The 16,717-nt window shown below is 43.2% G+C and overlaps 1 protein-coding gene across 1 annotated transcript; it reads right to left on the reverse strand.

Moving 5' to 3' along the window:
- Positions 1-8,975: 8,975 nt before the first annotated feature.
- On the reverse strand, positions 8,976-16,145 carry LOC138354922 (uncharacterized). Its single transcript, XM_069309413.1, has 2 exons — positions 15,842-16,145; positions 8,976-9,670 (listed from the first exon to the last, which is right to left on the reverse strand). The coding sequence occupies exons 1-2, from the start codon at positions 15,917-15,919 to the stop codon at positions 9,434-9,436; spliced, it is 315 nt and encodes a 104-aa protein (XP_069165514.1). The 5' UTR covers positions 15,920-16,145; the 3' UTR covers positions 8,976-9,433.
- Positions 16,146-16,717: the final 572 nt, after the last annotated feature.

The following is a 16,717-nucleotide window of genomic DNA, read 5'->3' on the forward strand; positions in this document are numbered from 1 at the left end:
CATAAAATTGAATTCTTTGGACATGTACTTAGTGACAAAGGTCTGTCTCCAGATCCTAAGAAAGTTGCAGATATCAAGAATGCTGCACCTCCTTCAACGTCCACTGAAGTACATAGTTTTCTGGGAATGGCAAACTACTGTTCTCGCTTCATTCCAGATTTTGCTATCATTACGAAGCCTCTACGTGAGCTCCTGAAGAAAAATGCATCATGGTACTGGAGCGATATCGAGCAAAATGCATTTGATGCTGTGAAAGATGCACTAGTAGAGAATGCGACTGCTGCATACTTTGATCCATCAATGGACACTGAATTAACGGTGGATGCTAGTCCTGTTGGTTTAGGTGCTGTTTTAGCCCAACACAAACCTGGTCAACCAGATTCCCGAGTAGTAATTGCCTACGCCAGCCGTTCTCTCAGATGTTGAGCAACGATACAGTCAGACAGAGAAGGAAGCTCTTGCTCTTGTATGGGGCTGTGAACACTTCAATGTGTATCTGCTTGGTGCGCCCTTCACCACGATGGTCACTGACCACAAACCGTTGGAGACCATCTTCAATAATCCAAAGTCCAAACCACCAGCTCGCATTGAGAGATGGGCTCTTCGTCTGCAACCATACAACTTTACGGTGAAATACAAGCCGGGTGCAGGCAATTCCGCTGATTACATCAGTCGACATCCTGCAAACAGTTTCACCATCACCAAGCATCAGCAAGTTGCCGAGGAATATGTACACTCTGTAACCTGTGATGCAGTCCCTAAGGCTCTCACTCTTGATGAAATCCGTACTGCAACCCTGGAGGACCCAACTCTGCAAGCAACAGTGGATGCATTGACTAAGAAAAAGTTTCCACGCATCCCACCCTCAGGAGTTGACCAAGATGCATTCAAAGCACTTGAACGCATCCAGACAGAATTAAGTGTTACGCAACAACGCGACACTGTGCTGCGAGGTACTCGTATCGTGATTCCAGCTGTTCTCCAGCAACGTGCTCTGAAGCTTGCACATCAAGGACACCAAGGTCTTGTTAGGACCAAACAGCTGCTATGAGAAAAGGTGTGGTTTCCTGGCATTGATCGTCAAGCAAAGGATATGCATGATGCCTGTGTCCCTTGCCAAGCTGCAGTGGATACTTCAAGACCAACACCTCTACAACCTTCACCACTACCTGCTGCACCATGGACGGAAGTATCGATGGACTTCTGCGGACCACTACCAACTGGAGAGTACTTGATGGTAGTCATTGATGATCACTCACGTTATCCAGAAGTAGAAATCATCACTTCCACATCTGCAAAGGCTGTCATCCCGAAACTCGACAAGATCTTTTCAAACTTTGGCATTCCTGAAGTTGTCAAGACAGACAATGGACCGCCATTCAATGGACAAGACTTCGTCAACTTTTCTGAGCATATTGGATTCAAACACCGCCGTGTGATGCCACTACATCCTCAAGCAAATGGAGAAGTTGAGAGATTCATGCAACCTCTCATGAAAGCGGTACGCTGTGCTCATGCCGAAGGACGATCCTGGAAACAAGCTATGTATGCTTTTCTCAGGAACTACCGTGCAACACCACATGGAACACTGGGCAAGTCGCCTGGCGAACTTTTATTTGGACGTCCTATGAGAATCGCACTACCCGTCATGCCAGCCGAGGTAACGGATAAACGTCTCGCTCAGAAGGATGCACTAGCCAAGGGCAAAATGAAAATTGCTCATGATCAACGTGCAAAGGAACAGTTCATAAAGGTTGGTGACACTGTTCTCGTTAAAAAGAAAAAAGAGGGAAAGTTAGATATGCCGTATGATACAAAACCATATAAAGTGATTAGTGTAAAAGGAACTATGGTAACAGCTAGTAATAGAGATCATAGTATAACACGTAATATGGCTTATTTCAAAGTGATTCCAACTAGTGTAGAAAATGATGAAGTGCAAAGTCGTGCAAAAGAAAAAGAAAAAAATAGTTATAACCCGACAAACAATTCATCAAGGGATGTTATTGCATTTAAGGACTCTCGTCCTAAACGTCATGTTAAACGCCCTACACGATTTGATGATTAATTGTGTTCCTATGTAATGAAAAGTATTTACTTATTGTGCTAAACTAAATTTAATATTGTTTGAATAATGCAGATATCTCATTCAATATTTTGTAACTTTGTAGTACAGTTTCTTTCATGTTTGTTTAACATTGCATATGTATTTTTAACATTGAAATCCTTTGTGGAAAAGATTAAGTTGTTTAAATTCTTTGTGTGCTTAATTAATGTTAAATGTATGCAGTATCTCTTGATATGGTAATAACTTACTTTGTGTCAATAACTTTGCTTTGTGCTACAAGCATGGTAGACATCCTGTATTCATTCTTTTTAAAGAAAAGGAGGGATGTCATGTTCACAGAAAATGGTACCATCCGTTTTCTATGTGCGGCGGCTGAGACGCCAGAGAGACAGAAGGTAAACAAGAGCGTACAGGACGCCTGCCAAGCTTGGTAGCTACTAGTCATGTAATCATATTAGGTATTAAAGTCAGTAACCAAGTCATGACTTTACATCAACCCTACAGCCAAGACTTCCTCAGTAACACACAAACACCACACATACGAGCAACAACAGTTTTTGCTCGGATGTTCCTTACAGCAAAAGCCTCTGGGTAACGAGTAGTGATACACATCATCGTGATTAGGTAAATATTACATGACTTAGTTCTAGGTAATGGTCCAACACAGTCCATTACCACATGAGAAAATGGTTCCTCTGGCACGACAATAGGCCTTAGAGGAGCTTTAGGTGGAGTCTGGTTTGGTTTCCCAACCAGTTGACAAACAATACACGCATTACAAAATTTTGCCACATCGCTTTTCAGCTTGGGCCAGAAAAAATACTTTAAAATTTTGTGATACGTAATATTAATACCTTGATGTCCCCCCATAGGATCATCATGAGCAGCTGCCAAAACTCTTTCTCTATAGCAGGTTGGCAACATAACCTGGTGGACTACTTCCCACTCATTTGACAAGGGAGCACTCTGTGGTCTCCATTTTCTCATCAAAATCCGATCATTGTAGTAGTACCCAGTTGCTGCGTCTACAATTTCCTCCATAGAGCCAGCTGTCTCATGACAATCTGCAAGAGTGGGGTCAGCTTTCTGTAACTCACTCAAGGAGGCATCTAGGCCTTGGTCAGATGCCATTGGCCGAGGCTCAACAGTGTTCTCCTCCACCTCCCCACTACTCTCGGTAGATGGCGGTGGCAGGTTCTCCACAATGTCCTCGGCCACGTCATCGAGTCGGGCCATGAATGTGTCCGCGAGGTCCACTTGGCTTTCACCACTTGGAAAGTTCCTCGTGTCCTCGGGATTTACCACCTTGGCAAGCACAGGCCGGGCTGCCCTTACATTTAAGTCCCATAGACCTGGTCACCGCGCACGCAGGGTACACAACTTATCCTCTGTGACAGGTGGATCCAGGCAAACCTTAGGGGTAGGCAACATAATAGGCAGTCTGGAGTCCCCTACCTTATTCCCTGCTAAATCATTACCAACTATTACATCAACATTAGGGAAAGGTAGGTATGAAGTGACTCCAACTGTACAAACACCCTTGTGGAAATCAGATTCCAGGGTAACCTTATGGAGGGGTACTGCTCGAGTATCACTAGTGACACCCTCGACCAGTACCACCTCTCCAGTGTCGAGAGTGTTGGCATCTTGCAACGTACTCTCTAAAATTAAAGTCTGGATGGCACCGGTGTCTCGGAAGATCACCACGTCCTTCCAGGAAGAACCCTCAGACAAAAGTAGCCTCCCTTTCGATAAGAATGGGGTAAGCAAGTCCAACCACTGTGGGTGGGAGGTCTTACTCCCTAACCCTTCCGACGGCCTCAAGCCCTGTGTCACAACTATAGCATTGGGTCTTTTTTCCGGGTACAGTTACCAACAACGGCTAATAGTGTGGTTTGGACGTTTACAGTGACCACAAAAACATCGCGGAGAAGAGACATTACTAACAGAATTACCCTTTGGTTCACCCTTAGGTGCCGTGGGGCTAGACACTTTAACAGGGTTAGTTATGTCTGAAACAGAAGGTGCATTAGTTAAAGGGTTAGAATGAGCTGGTCTGGACTGGCTGTGGGTATAAGTTTTGTTACTCTGTGGGGGTACAATTATTTTTATTAGGCCTTTTGCCCGCCAATTGGTAGTTTTCTGCCAACTTGGCCAAATCCCCTTTTTTAGAATTTACCTCTACCCTTCCTCTAATATACTGAGCTACAATGTCTGGCATACTATCTATAAACTGTTCGATTAACAAAGTATTCTTGAGTGCCTCGTATGTTTTGGCTTTAGCCGAGCGAATCCATTTATCAAACAATCTAATTTGATCATTAGCAAATTCAGTGAGCGGTTGGTTGTGAGAAGGCCTAAGGTTGCGATAAACTTGGAGGTGAGCTTCAGGAGTAATTTCATATGCCCGCAAAATACGTTCCCTGACTTTATCATATTCAAAACACTCGTCGTCAGGCATGTTTATAAAAATATCTTGTGCTTTACCCCTAAGTCTTCCCTGAAGGATTTTCACCCACTCTTCCTTTGGCCAGTTCATGGACATGGCCAATCTCTGAAAATGGTTGAAAAACCTTTCAGGGTCCGACTCGGAAAATTCAGGCAAATTATGCTTTTTCTCATAATGCCTGGGGTTTGAATCCCCAGCAGGTGGAGGTCCAGTGGCATTCGCTCTAATTGTTGCCTCCTCGGTTTTCAGTCTTTGCTCCTCTAATTTTATTTTTGCTAACTCTAGAGCTAATTCTCTATCCCTAGGGGTTGCACTTTCTGCTTGGCTAGGCTGGCATAAAGGTGTATCACTTGCCAATAGTTCTTTATCAATACAATGTTGTAATATTTCATTCACCAAAGTCCACTTTTTATCCGCGTCATTTAATTCTAGGCCAAATTCCTTGCCTAACAATACTAAATTAGACTTGGTAAGTTTCTTTATCTCTACTGCTGAAGGCTCCCTTGCCAGTCTCTGCATTTCAGATGACATCACTAATAATTTTAGTTCCCAGCCAAAGAAAAAATTAAAAAATAAAAATTGGAAAAAAAACAAAAATTTGCACGGCCCCAAACACAAGGCCACACTAACCTTAATTGTGAAGGGATCCAGCTGGGTGTCCAGTCAGTGCAAGAATGTCCTTTGCTAGATGAGCTGGACCCTAGGCTAGCACACAACCGTTCTGCAGAAAACAAAAAATTTTAGTTTTGGCACTCAAGAATCTAATTTTTTACACTTATAATGTTCATCCCGGACAGGCCCCCACTTGTTATAATATAATATGTGGTGGCTTGCTATGGGGAATTGGTACTATTAAGGGGTAAGGGTAGTTAGAAGACAGAGTTATCAAATATGGGAGAGCTAAAAGGCCCGGCCCCCAAAATAAACTATCCACAGTAATAATAACTTGCTACTAGACCATAAATGTCAGTCTAAGGGTTGATCAATGCACTCCCACACAGGAAGAAGGGATACTCTGTTCTAAGGTACTTATTTATTAACCCCTTAACAACCCCCATACACACTCACACCTATAACAATAATAATAATTACTTTACTACACTACCTTACGTTAAAAGCCTTGGTCCACATAAACAGGATACAAGGTTTTACGCTGAGCACAAGCTAGGGTAAAGCTCTACTATTGAATAACTTGAAGTTAGAGTCAGCTTAGGGTAGGGGACCACGTGGTTCCAATGGGACCCCTTTTAGAATAACTAGTAATATAAACAGACCCAAAAAAAGCACTAACGATGCACTTATTAGTATGCTTAACTCGATTCATACAGCTCTTGATAAAAATGAGTTCCCTGTTGGGTTATTTGTGGACCTGTGTAAAGCTTTTGATACTGTCAACCACCAAAACCTTCTTCTTAAATTACATCATTATGGAGTCAGAGGACACTCCCTACAATACCTCAAATCCTACCTTACTGACAGGCTCCAATATATTTCTGTGAATAATACAATTTCTCCCACCCTACCCATTAACATTGGTGTTCCTCAGAGCAGCATACTTGGCCCTCTCCTCTTTCTCATCTACATTAATGACCTTCCAAATGCCTCCCAACACCTCAAACCAATTCTATTTGCTGATGACACAACCTTCATTTACTCCAGTCCTGACCCCCTTGCTCTAAATGCCACAGTAAATACTGAGCTAAATAAAGTCCATCTTTGGCTAACTGCCAACAAACTCACCCTTAACATTGACAAAACTTTCTTTATTCTGTTTGGCAATAAATCCTCTAATCAAATAAATCTCAAAATAAACAATACCCAAATTTGTAACAAATTAGATGGCAAATTCCTTGGCATTCTCATTGACCACAAGCTGAATTTCCAGGGACACATTCTAAATATATCAAAAAAAGTTTCAAAAACTGTGGGCATTCTTTCTAAGATCAGATATTATGTACCACGCCCTGCCCTGGTGACTCTCTATTACTCCCTTATCTATCCATATCTCAACTATGGTATTTGTGCTTGGGGCTCTACTACCCAAAATCACTTACGTCCTCTAATTACTCAACACAAAGCTGCTATTAGGACAATATCCAACTCTGGCCCCAGTCATCACTCGGTACCCCTACTCAAATCTCTGAATATGTTAGACATTAAGTCACTGCACATTTTCTCATGTGTATTATACATATATAAAACGCTAAACTATAATGCCAATCCTGATCTCAAAAGCTTCATAGAAGGATGTAACAGAACCCATGAGCACCACACCAGAAATAAATACAGTTTTGATATTCCTAGAGTACGACTTAATCAAACTAGAAATGCTCTACAAATCAAGGGGGCACAGAATGTGGAATGACCTTCCCAACCATGTTAAAGACTGTACCTCTCTCAACCAGTTTAAGTTAAAAACGAAGCTATACCTAATAAATTCCCTGTAACCTACCTTACCCTTCTATTGTCAACCAATGTCTGTTTTTTTTTTTTTTTTAAAGCGCTGTTTGTCGACATTATTGTTTTCTGACCAGGGGGAGAAAGATACTGGCAGTATGGGGCGTTAAAGTTTATTGAAGATTAAATTCTGCAGAACATGTAAATGTATAAAGTTCAAATATAAAGTAAGTAATTATATAAAGTTTATATTAAACACGGTTTATATTATAGGCTTATAACAAAGTTGATGTTATTAAACTTAATATTGAACATGTAAATATATAAAGTTTCAAAATATATAATTTAAGGACTATATAACGTTTATATTAAAATATATAAAGTAAATATATAAAGTAAGAATTAACAGTAACAATTCCAAGTCCGAGGACTAGATTTAACTTAAAAGGTACACCCGTAGTAAGTATGAGACCTTAGCCTATAGTGACATGGAAACTAATTCTGCAGAAACCTAAAGGTTAACTGGTACTAGAATTAAGGCCGAGTGCAAATGTGTAGTAATTATATAACACTAGGATATAACAGGCAGGACACAAAGAATAACTAATAAGTGAGAGACCACATAACACGTAATGTACCCGGCCAAGAGGCCGTAAAAGACCTAATGGATAAGGAGAAGGGGGTGTGACTACAAGTAGGGCTTACTAGCACCTAGACTGGGCAAAGTATTAGCTGCGGACAGCGGGACACTTGGGGACCGGCGCTGCACCCCCCTTCCCACATGCAGTGGGGAGACAATCGGGACAACTGTGCAAAGCATGACGGGGGTACAAAAGCAGCCGCTTGCAAAGGGGGGGAGGGTGGGGTTTTGCGAGGGCAGCGGCGAGGGCAGGCGGAGTGAGGCAGAGCCCCAGTGTGCGCCCGTATTTATACAGGCCCCAAACTGCCCGCGCAACGCCGCGGGACGCGCTGCGCAATTGTTTCTTTCTCCCCCGCCAGAAAAATCCCCGCTTGCGATCAAGCAGTGACCATTTTCTGACCAGGGGGAGAAAGATACTGGCAGTATGGGGCGTTAAAGTTTATTGAAGATTAAATTCTGCAGAACATGTAAATGTATAAAGTTCAAATATAAAGTAAGTAATTATATAAAGTTTATATTAAACACGGTTTATATTATAGGCTTATAACAAAGTTGATGTTATTAAACTTAATATTGAACATGTAAATATATAAAGTTTCAAAATATATAATTTAAGGACTATATAACGTTTATATTAAAATATATAAAGTAAATATATAAAGTAAGAATTAACAGTAACAATTCCAAGTCCGAGGACTAGATTTAACTTAAAAGGTACACCCGTAGTAAGTATGAGACCTTAGCCTATAGTGACATGGAAACTAATTCTGCAGAAACCTAAAGGTTAACTGGTACTAGAATTAAGGCCGAGTGCAAATGTGTAGTAATTATATAACACTAGGATATAACAGGCAGGACACAAAGAATAACTAATAAGTGAGAGACCACATAACACGTAATGTACCCGGCCAAGAGGCCGTAAAAGACCTAATGGATAAGGAGAAGGGGGTGTGACTACAAGTAGGGCTTACTAGCACCTAGACTGGGCAAAGTATTAGCTGCGGACAGCGGGACACTTGGGGACCGGCGCTGCACCCCCACCGCAGGCCAGCGGCCGGACCCCCCCCCGAAGGGCGAGTGCCAGCTGGCCGCGTGAGGCACTCAATGTAGCAGAGCAACAACGTCCCGTCTGACGTAGGATGTGGGCACTACTCTTCCGCCTGCCGTTTGCCATTATTTCTGATGTGGCGAGCCCGTCCCGAGACAGCTGGGTGCGGGGCGTAGTCATCTGAAGTCAAGCCTAGCGCCGAGAGGGCAGCGCGTAGGATCCTGGAGAAATCTCGCCTGGTGACAGGAGCGCTTGTAGGATCTGTGCTTGTAGGATCCGAAGAGTGTTGATTCCTGACCATGTAAGCGATACCTGGTCCAGTCGGAGCGTGCGTTGATTTTTTGTCGCGTAGCTCACCTCCCCCGGGCTGAAAGATATAAGGCAGTAAGGGTGGGCAGAAGCGGCGTGCAGTGTTATCGTGACAGGCAAGAGCACAGACGAGAGGGAAACCCTAGCTGAATCAATACGGGGACGAAAAACGGGGGAGGGAGCCCGGCAGCAGGAATTAAGAGAAACCTTAATTAACAATCCTGGATGAATAAAGAGCATCCGAATAATTATACTGTAGCAATGAAGGGGGCTAACAAATCTAAGAATCTTCCAGCAAACGGAAGGGGGAAGTACCTTTGCTAAGAGCAAAGGTGGGAGAAAACCGGTAGAACAGCAAGGAGGCACAAAGCAACTATAACAGGGTAAGACGAAACACTATAAATCTTGAATATAAACAATACATATACCAAGAAAGGGTATAACAACTAAGCAACATATACATAAACAATAAAATGGAATAAGAACCAATTCTTAAAGCCAAATCTATAACATGCTTGTGTCCTAATCGGATGTAGAATGTGAGCGGGGAACATTACCCTTGGTCTCTATCCCATCTCTGCCTCCAGACGGGTGATTGGGCTGGATAGAAGCCAAGGAGTCTGCCTTGAGTGGCCGCTGAGTGTAGTCTTGTGTTGTCAATGAGCGTCTGCGAGCCGCAGCTAGTACGCCGTGAACTTCGGCAACATCTTTAGAACAGGAGCAAAGTGAAATCGACGGCAGGGAGCCGCCATTCAGTAACTGTAATAAGGATAATAATAAGAATACAATGTCGTAAATAATCGTACAATGAAGAATACAATGTAATATCGTAAATAACAGATGGCGGCAAGTGCCGCAGAATGGAAGAAATTAAGAAAGCAACGCCAAACCATAATAACAATTTATATTTTAATAAAATAATACTGGAATGACAGTAACGGTACGGAGTAATATTAATACTGCCATATAGCCCAGCAAATAAAGAGAAGATAATAGTATTAACGTAGGCCCTGGGCGGCTGCATCCCGGCACCGCTGCGTGCGTTGATGGTGATCAGAGGAATATCCGGCTCGCGTTCTCTTCCTCGCCGCAGTAGGGTGTGAAGGGGGGGGGGGGGTTCCGGCTTGTCGTGGCTGCGAATAAAGGGAACAGAAGAAACCGGCATTGAGCGCCAAGCGGGCAGAGCGCAGTGGAAGGAATAGCGGTTGGAGGTAAGGGGCCCCTAACCTAATGATAGATGAGGTAAAATTAAATAGAATACTATTACGTAGTAGGAAACAACAAAGGCGAAGGAACAAGAAGAGTAAAATAGCCCAGAAGGCCGGATGGCCAAAGAACGTTAGCGACCTATGGCCAACAGCATGCTGGCTGCGCTGGCCAACCACAAGCTGGCCGACGTCATGCTAACTGACTGGCTTGAGCTTGCCGAAAGGAAGGCCGAATGGCCAGTTTTTTGCATGACACCGTGCGCGAGGCCAGCTAAACTTCTCGGTAGCGTCCAAATATGTAACTTAATGTACTGTCGATACGATGAAGAATGGGTGGTCAGATATAATGCACAAGTTCAGAATAGAATATATAATGAGGGAAACGAGTGTAATAGGACGAAATAACCGGAGGAGAAAAAAAAAATTGTGGGGGGGGGGGGGGGGGCCACCCGAATGCACTGCAACTAGCGTACCTTAGCTGAAAATAACTTAAAGGCACAGAGGCAAAGCAATAGATTAATACAAATCCTAATTGATAGTCCCTTAATAACAAATTGAACGTGAAACTTAAACAAAGAGTAAATTGCGGGAGAAAAATTTTTCCGTAATAAATACAAATCAAATTGCGAGTCCAACAATAACAAAATTAACAGACACGCAGACGTAGGAGGAACCGATAAGCCGCGGCTCGCGCACCACTAGCCATACCTAAACATACCTAGACAGGAAGGGGAGAAGCATAAAGGTAGCCCAGCCAAAGACTAGTAATTAGTAATTAGTAACTCTGCAAATAGCACATCCTGGCTGACTTAATAATTTACTTAGTAACGCTGCAAATAGCACATCCTGGCTGACTTCTTAATAATTTACTTAGTAACTCTGCAAATAGCACATCCTGGCTGACTTTACTTAATAATTTACTTAGTAACTCTGCAAATAGCACATCCTGGCTGACTTTACTTAATAATTTACTTAGTAACTCTGCAAATAGCCCATCCTGGCTGACTTTACTTAATAATTTAATTAGTAACTCTGCAAATAGCACATCCTGGCTGACTTTACATAATGACGTAAGGCAAGGAAAATGAACAAACATACTGAACACAGCAACGCAAAATTAAACATGCGACATGAGCAAAGCAACAACTGTCGGAGTAAATTAAGGTAGGCTGTTTGGGAAAAGGAATCCGTGGTAATCTGAAAGCAGGAGGCATGTTAGTGCTGAAATGTAGAACGTAATTAAGAGGAAGGGCAAGGCATGTCGCGAGATGTCTGCCAGTACAAAATAAGAAACCTTCCATATAAGCGTATAAAATCTTAATTTACATTGTCTTAGGAAGGCAAAGAACGGGATATCATTAAATATACGACGTTCCCGACGACGCTTCGACGCCGCCATCTGCTGGAGTGTACCGTGCCCCAGGCAACGTGGGGGCCACCCCCCTGTCCAGGTCACCTGAATAGGGCAAGTCATGGCACGTGAAGTCTGCAGGTACAAAATAAGGGTATACAATCGGCGTGCATATATAACCATTTTTACATTAAGAGAACGGAGGGAAAGCATAACAAATATAACCTGATAAGTAACGTGAATAAACTGCAAGAGCCAAGCGTAAATACTGTAACCACTGAGGAAACTAAACTGCAAAGCTAAGCATAAACTACTGTAACTACCGATGAAACTAGGCAAAAATGCAGGGCCAGGAGACGTGAAGCTAAAATAAGGGCCCGCGAATACTGCAAATAGCACATCCTGTCTGACTTTACTTAATAATTCTTAGGAACTCTGCAAATAGCACATCCTGGCTGACTTTACTTAATAATTTACTTAGTAACTCTGCAACTAGCACTGCCTGTCTGACTTTACTTAATAAATTACTTGGTAACTCTGCAAATAGCACATCCTGGCTGTCTTTACTTGACGTAAGGCAGGGTAAAAGTGGGCAAGCATACTGGACACAGCAACGCAAAAATAAACATGCGACATGAGCAACGCATCAACTGTCGGAGTAAATTAAGGAGGCTGATTGGGAAAGAAAGTCCGAGGTAACCTGAAACAGGAGGCATGTTAGCGCCGAGATGTAGAACATAATTATGAATAGGGCAAGGCATGGCACGTGGTATCTGCAAGTACAAAAAGGGTATACAATCGGTGTGGATATATAGCCATATTACATTAAGGGAACGGAGGAGATGCATAACAAATATAACCAAATAAGCGACGTGAATAACTGCAAGAGCCAATCGAAAGTACTGTAACTACTGAGGAAACTAGGCAAACTGTGCTATTATAACATAATTACAATTAATACAATTATAACATAAATAATTATAAATTGCAAAACAAAGTATGCTCAAAATAAAGCTGGACTATAATTCGTTAGAGAAACGGGATTAACACTTGTAAGTTTCCACAGTCGGTGGCTGTGGAAACGTTCCGGGCTACACCGGCAGATGAAACGTCTGGATAAACCAGCGGCCTGGGGGGGGGGCCCCACTGTGGCTTCCGGGCTACCAGGCAGACAACACGTCTGGATAAACCAGCGGCCTGAAAGACCACATATTTATATGGCCAATGTAAATAAGATACCTGGATAACATCGCCAGCTTAACTCACCACAGGAAGAACGTCGGCTGGACATGAACCCCCGAGCGCAGACAGCGAAGACGGCAGCGGCTATGCCAACCTTCGTGGCTACATTGGGCAGACAAAACGTCTGGATAAACCCGCGGCCAGGAAGGCCGTGTATTTATATGACCAATATAAATATAATACCTGTAGAACATCGTCGGCTTAACTCGTCGCAGGAAGGACGTCGGCTTAACTCATCGCAGGAAGGACGTCGGCTTAACTCATCGCAGGAAGGACGTCGGCTTAACTCATCGCAGGAAGGACGTCGGCTTAACTCATCGCAGGAAGGACGTCGGCTTAACTCATCGCAGGAAGGACGTCGGCTTAACTCATCGCAGGAAGGACGTCGGCTTAACTCATCGCAGGATGGACGTCGGCTTAACTCATCGCAGGAAGGACGTCGGCTTAACTCATCGCAGGAAGGACGTCGGCTTAACTCATCGCAGGAAGGACGTCGGCTTAACTCATCGCAGGAAGGACGTCGGCTTAACTCATCGCAGGAAGGACGTCGGCTTAACTCATCGCAGGAAGGACGTCGGCTTAACTCATCGCAGGAAGGACGTCGGCTTAACTCATCGCAGGAAGGACGTCGGCTTAACTCATCGCAGGAAGGACGTCGGCTTAACTCATCGCAGGAAGGACGTCGGCTGGGGAGCAGCCCCTGAACGCAGTCAGCTAAGACGGCAGCGGCTGTCAACCTTCCTGGCTACGTTGGGCAGACTAAACGTCTGAATAAACCAGCGGCCTGGGAAGCAGCAGTATCTTCCGGGCTACACTGAGCAGACAATACGTCTGATAACCAGCGGCCTGGGAGGCCGCAGTATATTCCTGGCTACACCGAGCAGACAATACGTCTGATAACCAGCGTCCTGGGAGGCCACACATGTCTGGATAAGCCAGCAGCCGGGAGGCTGCAGAATCTTCTGGGCTACACCGGGCAGACAAAACGACTGTAAAAACGTTTACTGGTACTGGTAAACGAAACTGGTACTGTCTAGCGTCAGTACTTAATAACTTTGACAAAGTCAAGGAAACAAGTATAAAGGTAAAACAGTAAAATGACATGCACTTAGGCAATGCATAATTAGTAATAAATTGCTGATGGAACTAATCAATACGGGTCCGAGATAAACTTAAAGGGAGAGGCATGAGGCCCGAAGACAGCATCTAGGACATCCTAGCTGACTTTACTTAAAGGTGAAGCATAAGTTAAACAATTGTAAACCAGTAAAGTAAAAACATGCAGCAAGGGCAATGTAAAATGCAGGACATTTGCTGAGGGAACTAAACATAAATGCAGGGCCAGAAGAAACTTAAAGCAAGAGGCAAGGGGCCCGATCCCGACAACTATCACATCCTAGCTGACTTTACATAATAACTTAAAGGCAAAGCAGAGGTTAAACAAACGAATGTAAAACCAGCAAAGAAACTAGCAGTTTGACACTGCATAAAATTCATTAATAAATTAAGGAAACTTATGGAAAACAAGTCCATAAAAACTTAAAGCTAGAGGCCGGAGGCCTGTGAACACAGCAGCTAGCATAACCTAGCTGACTTTACATAATAACTTAAAGGCAATAGCAAAAGTTAAACAAACAAATGTAAAACCAGCTAAAGAAAACATGCAGCTTGACACTGCATAAAATTCATTAATAAAGGAAAGTTATGGAAAAACAAGTCCATGAAACAAAGCTAGGAGCCAGAGGCCTGAGACACTGCAGCTAGCCTAACCTAGCCGACTTTACCTAATAACTTATAGGCAAGCAAAGTTACACAAACCTAAGTGTAAAACCTGCAAAAGAAAACATGCAGCTTGACACTGCATTAAATTCAATAATAAATTAAGGAAACTTATGGAAAACACAAGTCCAAGAATATTTAAAGCTAGAGGCCGGAGGCCTGGGACACAGCAGCTAGCAACCTAGCTGATTTTACCTAATAACTTATAGGCAATGACCAAAAGTTAAAACAACCTAAATGTAAAACCAGCTAAAGAAACACGCAGCTTGACACTGCATAAAATTCAATAATAAAATGAGGAAACTTATGGAAACAAATCCAGAAAACGAAGCTAGGGGCCAGAGGCCTGTGACACTGCAGCTAGCCTAACCTAGCTAACTTTACCTACTAACTTAAAGGCAAGGACCAGAAGTTAAAACAAACCTAAATTTAAATCCAGCTAAGGAAACATGCAGCTAAACACTGCATAAATTTCAGTAGTAAATAAGGAAACTTGTGGGAAAACAAGTCCACGAAAACAAAGCTAGGGGCCAGAGGCCTGTGACACAGCAGCTAGCCTAACCTAGCTGACTTTCCCTAATAACTTAAAGGCAACAAGCTAAAGTTAAATAAAACTAAATGTACAACCTGCAAAAGAAACAGGGAGCTTGACACTGCAATAAATTCGTTAATAAGTTAAGGAAACTTATGGAAAAACTAGTCCATTAAACTTAAAGCTGGTGGCCAGAGGCCTGTGACTCGGCAGCTAGCCTAACCTAGCTGACTTTACCTAATAACTTATAGGCAATAAGCAAAAGTTAAAACAGACCTGAATGAAAAGCCTGCAAAAGAAACATGCAGCTTGCCACCATTAAATTCATTAATAAATTAAGGAACTTATGAAAATACAAATCCATGAAAATTAAAGCTAGGGGCGAAAGCAAAGGTAAAATTACAGTAAATATTGTAGCGTGAGGAAACACACCCTGACTAACAGTCAGACTGTAAGGAAGGACATATAAAGAACGTAAATAATAAATAACGGCATAACAGAAGTCGCCCAACAGCATACCTCCCGTCGACTGGGTGGGGAGCTTAAGGACAGGGCTGAGCAGATGGGGAAGGAGAGGGTAGGGGTGGACAGGCCTCCTCCCGAGTGTGGTTCAAATAACAGCCACCTACTGGAGAAAAACCCAGTGCCCCATAACACCGAGGGTCACCTTCCCCTCTAGGACCACTGCACCTGCATTTGGTCACCAACGCTGAACCAACAGGCGTGCTTCAGGGCGCGCGCGCCAACAAAGAGACAAACACTGGTCTGACGCGCCAACACAAACACTGGTCCCGCGCGCCAACAAAACACAAAACTACCTTAAATGTTGAGAAGGGCAGGACGCCCCTAACGGGTCGCTCCGAGTCGTTGTCGCGAGGAACTGTTGTAGGGTCCATGCTGTGAGAACAGTTGAGCGGGCTAAACTTCTGTGTTTACGACTCGCTGAGCAGCAGTGAGTTTTGCGAGGGCAGCGGCGAGGGCAGGCGGAGTGAGGCAGAGCCCCAGTGTGCGCCCGTATTTATACAGGCCCCAAACTGCCCGCGCAACGCCGCGGGACGCGCTGCGCAATTGTTTCTTTCTCCCCCGCCAGAAAAATCCCCGCTTGCGATCAAGCAGTGACCATATTTGTGCTGCTTTTTCATCTGTGTTTTCATTTCTTGTTTTCATTCTACTCATTATGCTCAATTAGTATTAAGCTTGTCATTTAATTTTATCATGCCCGAAACGCTTTGCGTAATAGTGGCTTTAGGCATTGTATGTACTAGCTCTACCTATAAGTCAACCAATCTTTGTAAAAATTTATTGTATGTATGTACCTTACCTAAATAAACATTTTATTTTATTTTATTTTATTTTATTTTACCTTCTACACACAAAATATAATACCCTACACATAGAACATGCGTATGCCAGATATTGAATAATGATGTGCTCAATATACTTATCTTGAACAAGACACAGAAATAAGGAAACGAAGAGGAAGGATAGGAGGTTCCTTTCACCACAGCCAGCAACCAGAGAAGACCGCTTCAGTCCAGATCAGCTTCCCGCCAGCTGGCTCGTTGCCGGCAGACTGCTCAACTAATAGTACCGCGGCCCTATACCAAGTTTACTCAGGTTTACTTTACAAATGATTAGAGTATTATTAAACATAGTTGGAGCCTATGTTATTATTTAATAATCAACCCCCAGCT

The sequence above is a fragment of the Procambarus clarkii genome, chromosome 65, assembly GCF_040958095.1.
Source record: "Procambarus clarkii isolate CNS0578487 chromosome 65, FALCON_Pclarkii_2.0, whole genome shotgun sequence".
Lineage (NCBI taxonomy): Eukaryota > Metazoa > Arthropoda > Malacostraca > Decapoda > Cambaridae > Procambarus > Procambarus clarkii.

Coding starts and splice junctions, on each gene's coding strand:
- LOC138354922 (XM_069309413.1), bottom strand. CDS start 15,919: ATGGACCCTACAACAGTTCCTCGCGACAACGACTCGGAGCGACCCGTT. Junction 9,671..15,841: donor TGCCCTTCTCAACATTTAAG/GTAGTTTTGTGT, acceptor TCCTTATTACAG/TTACTGAATGGCGGCTCCCT.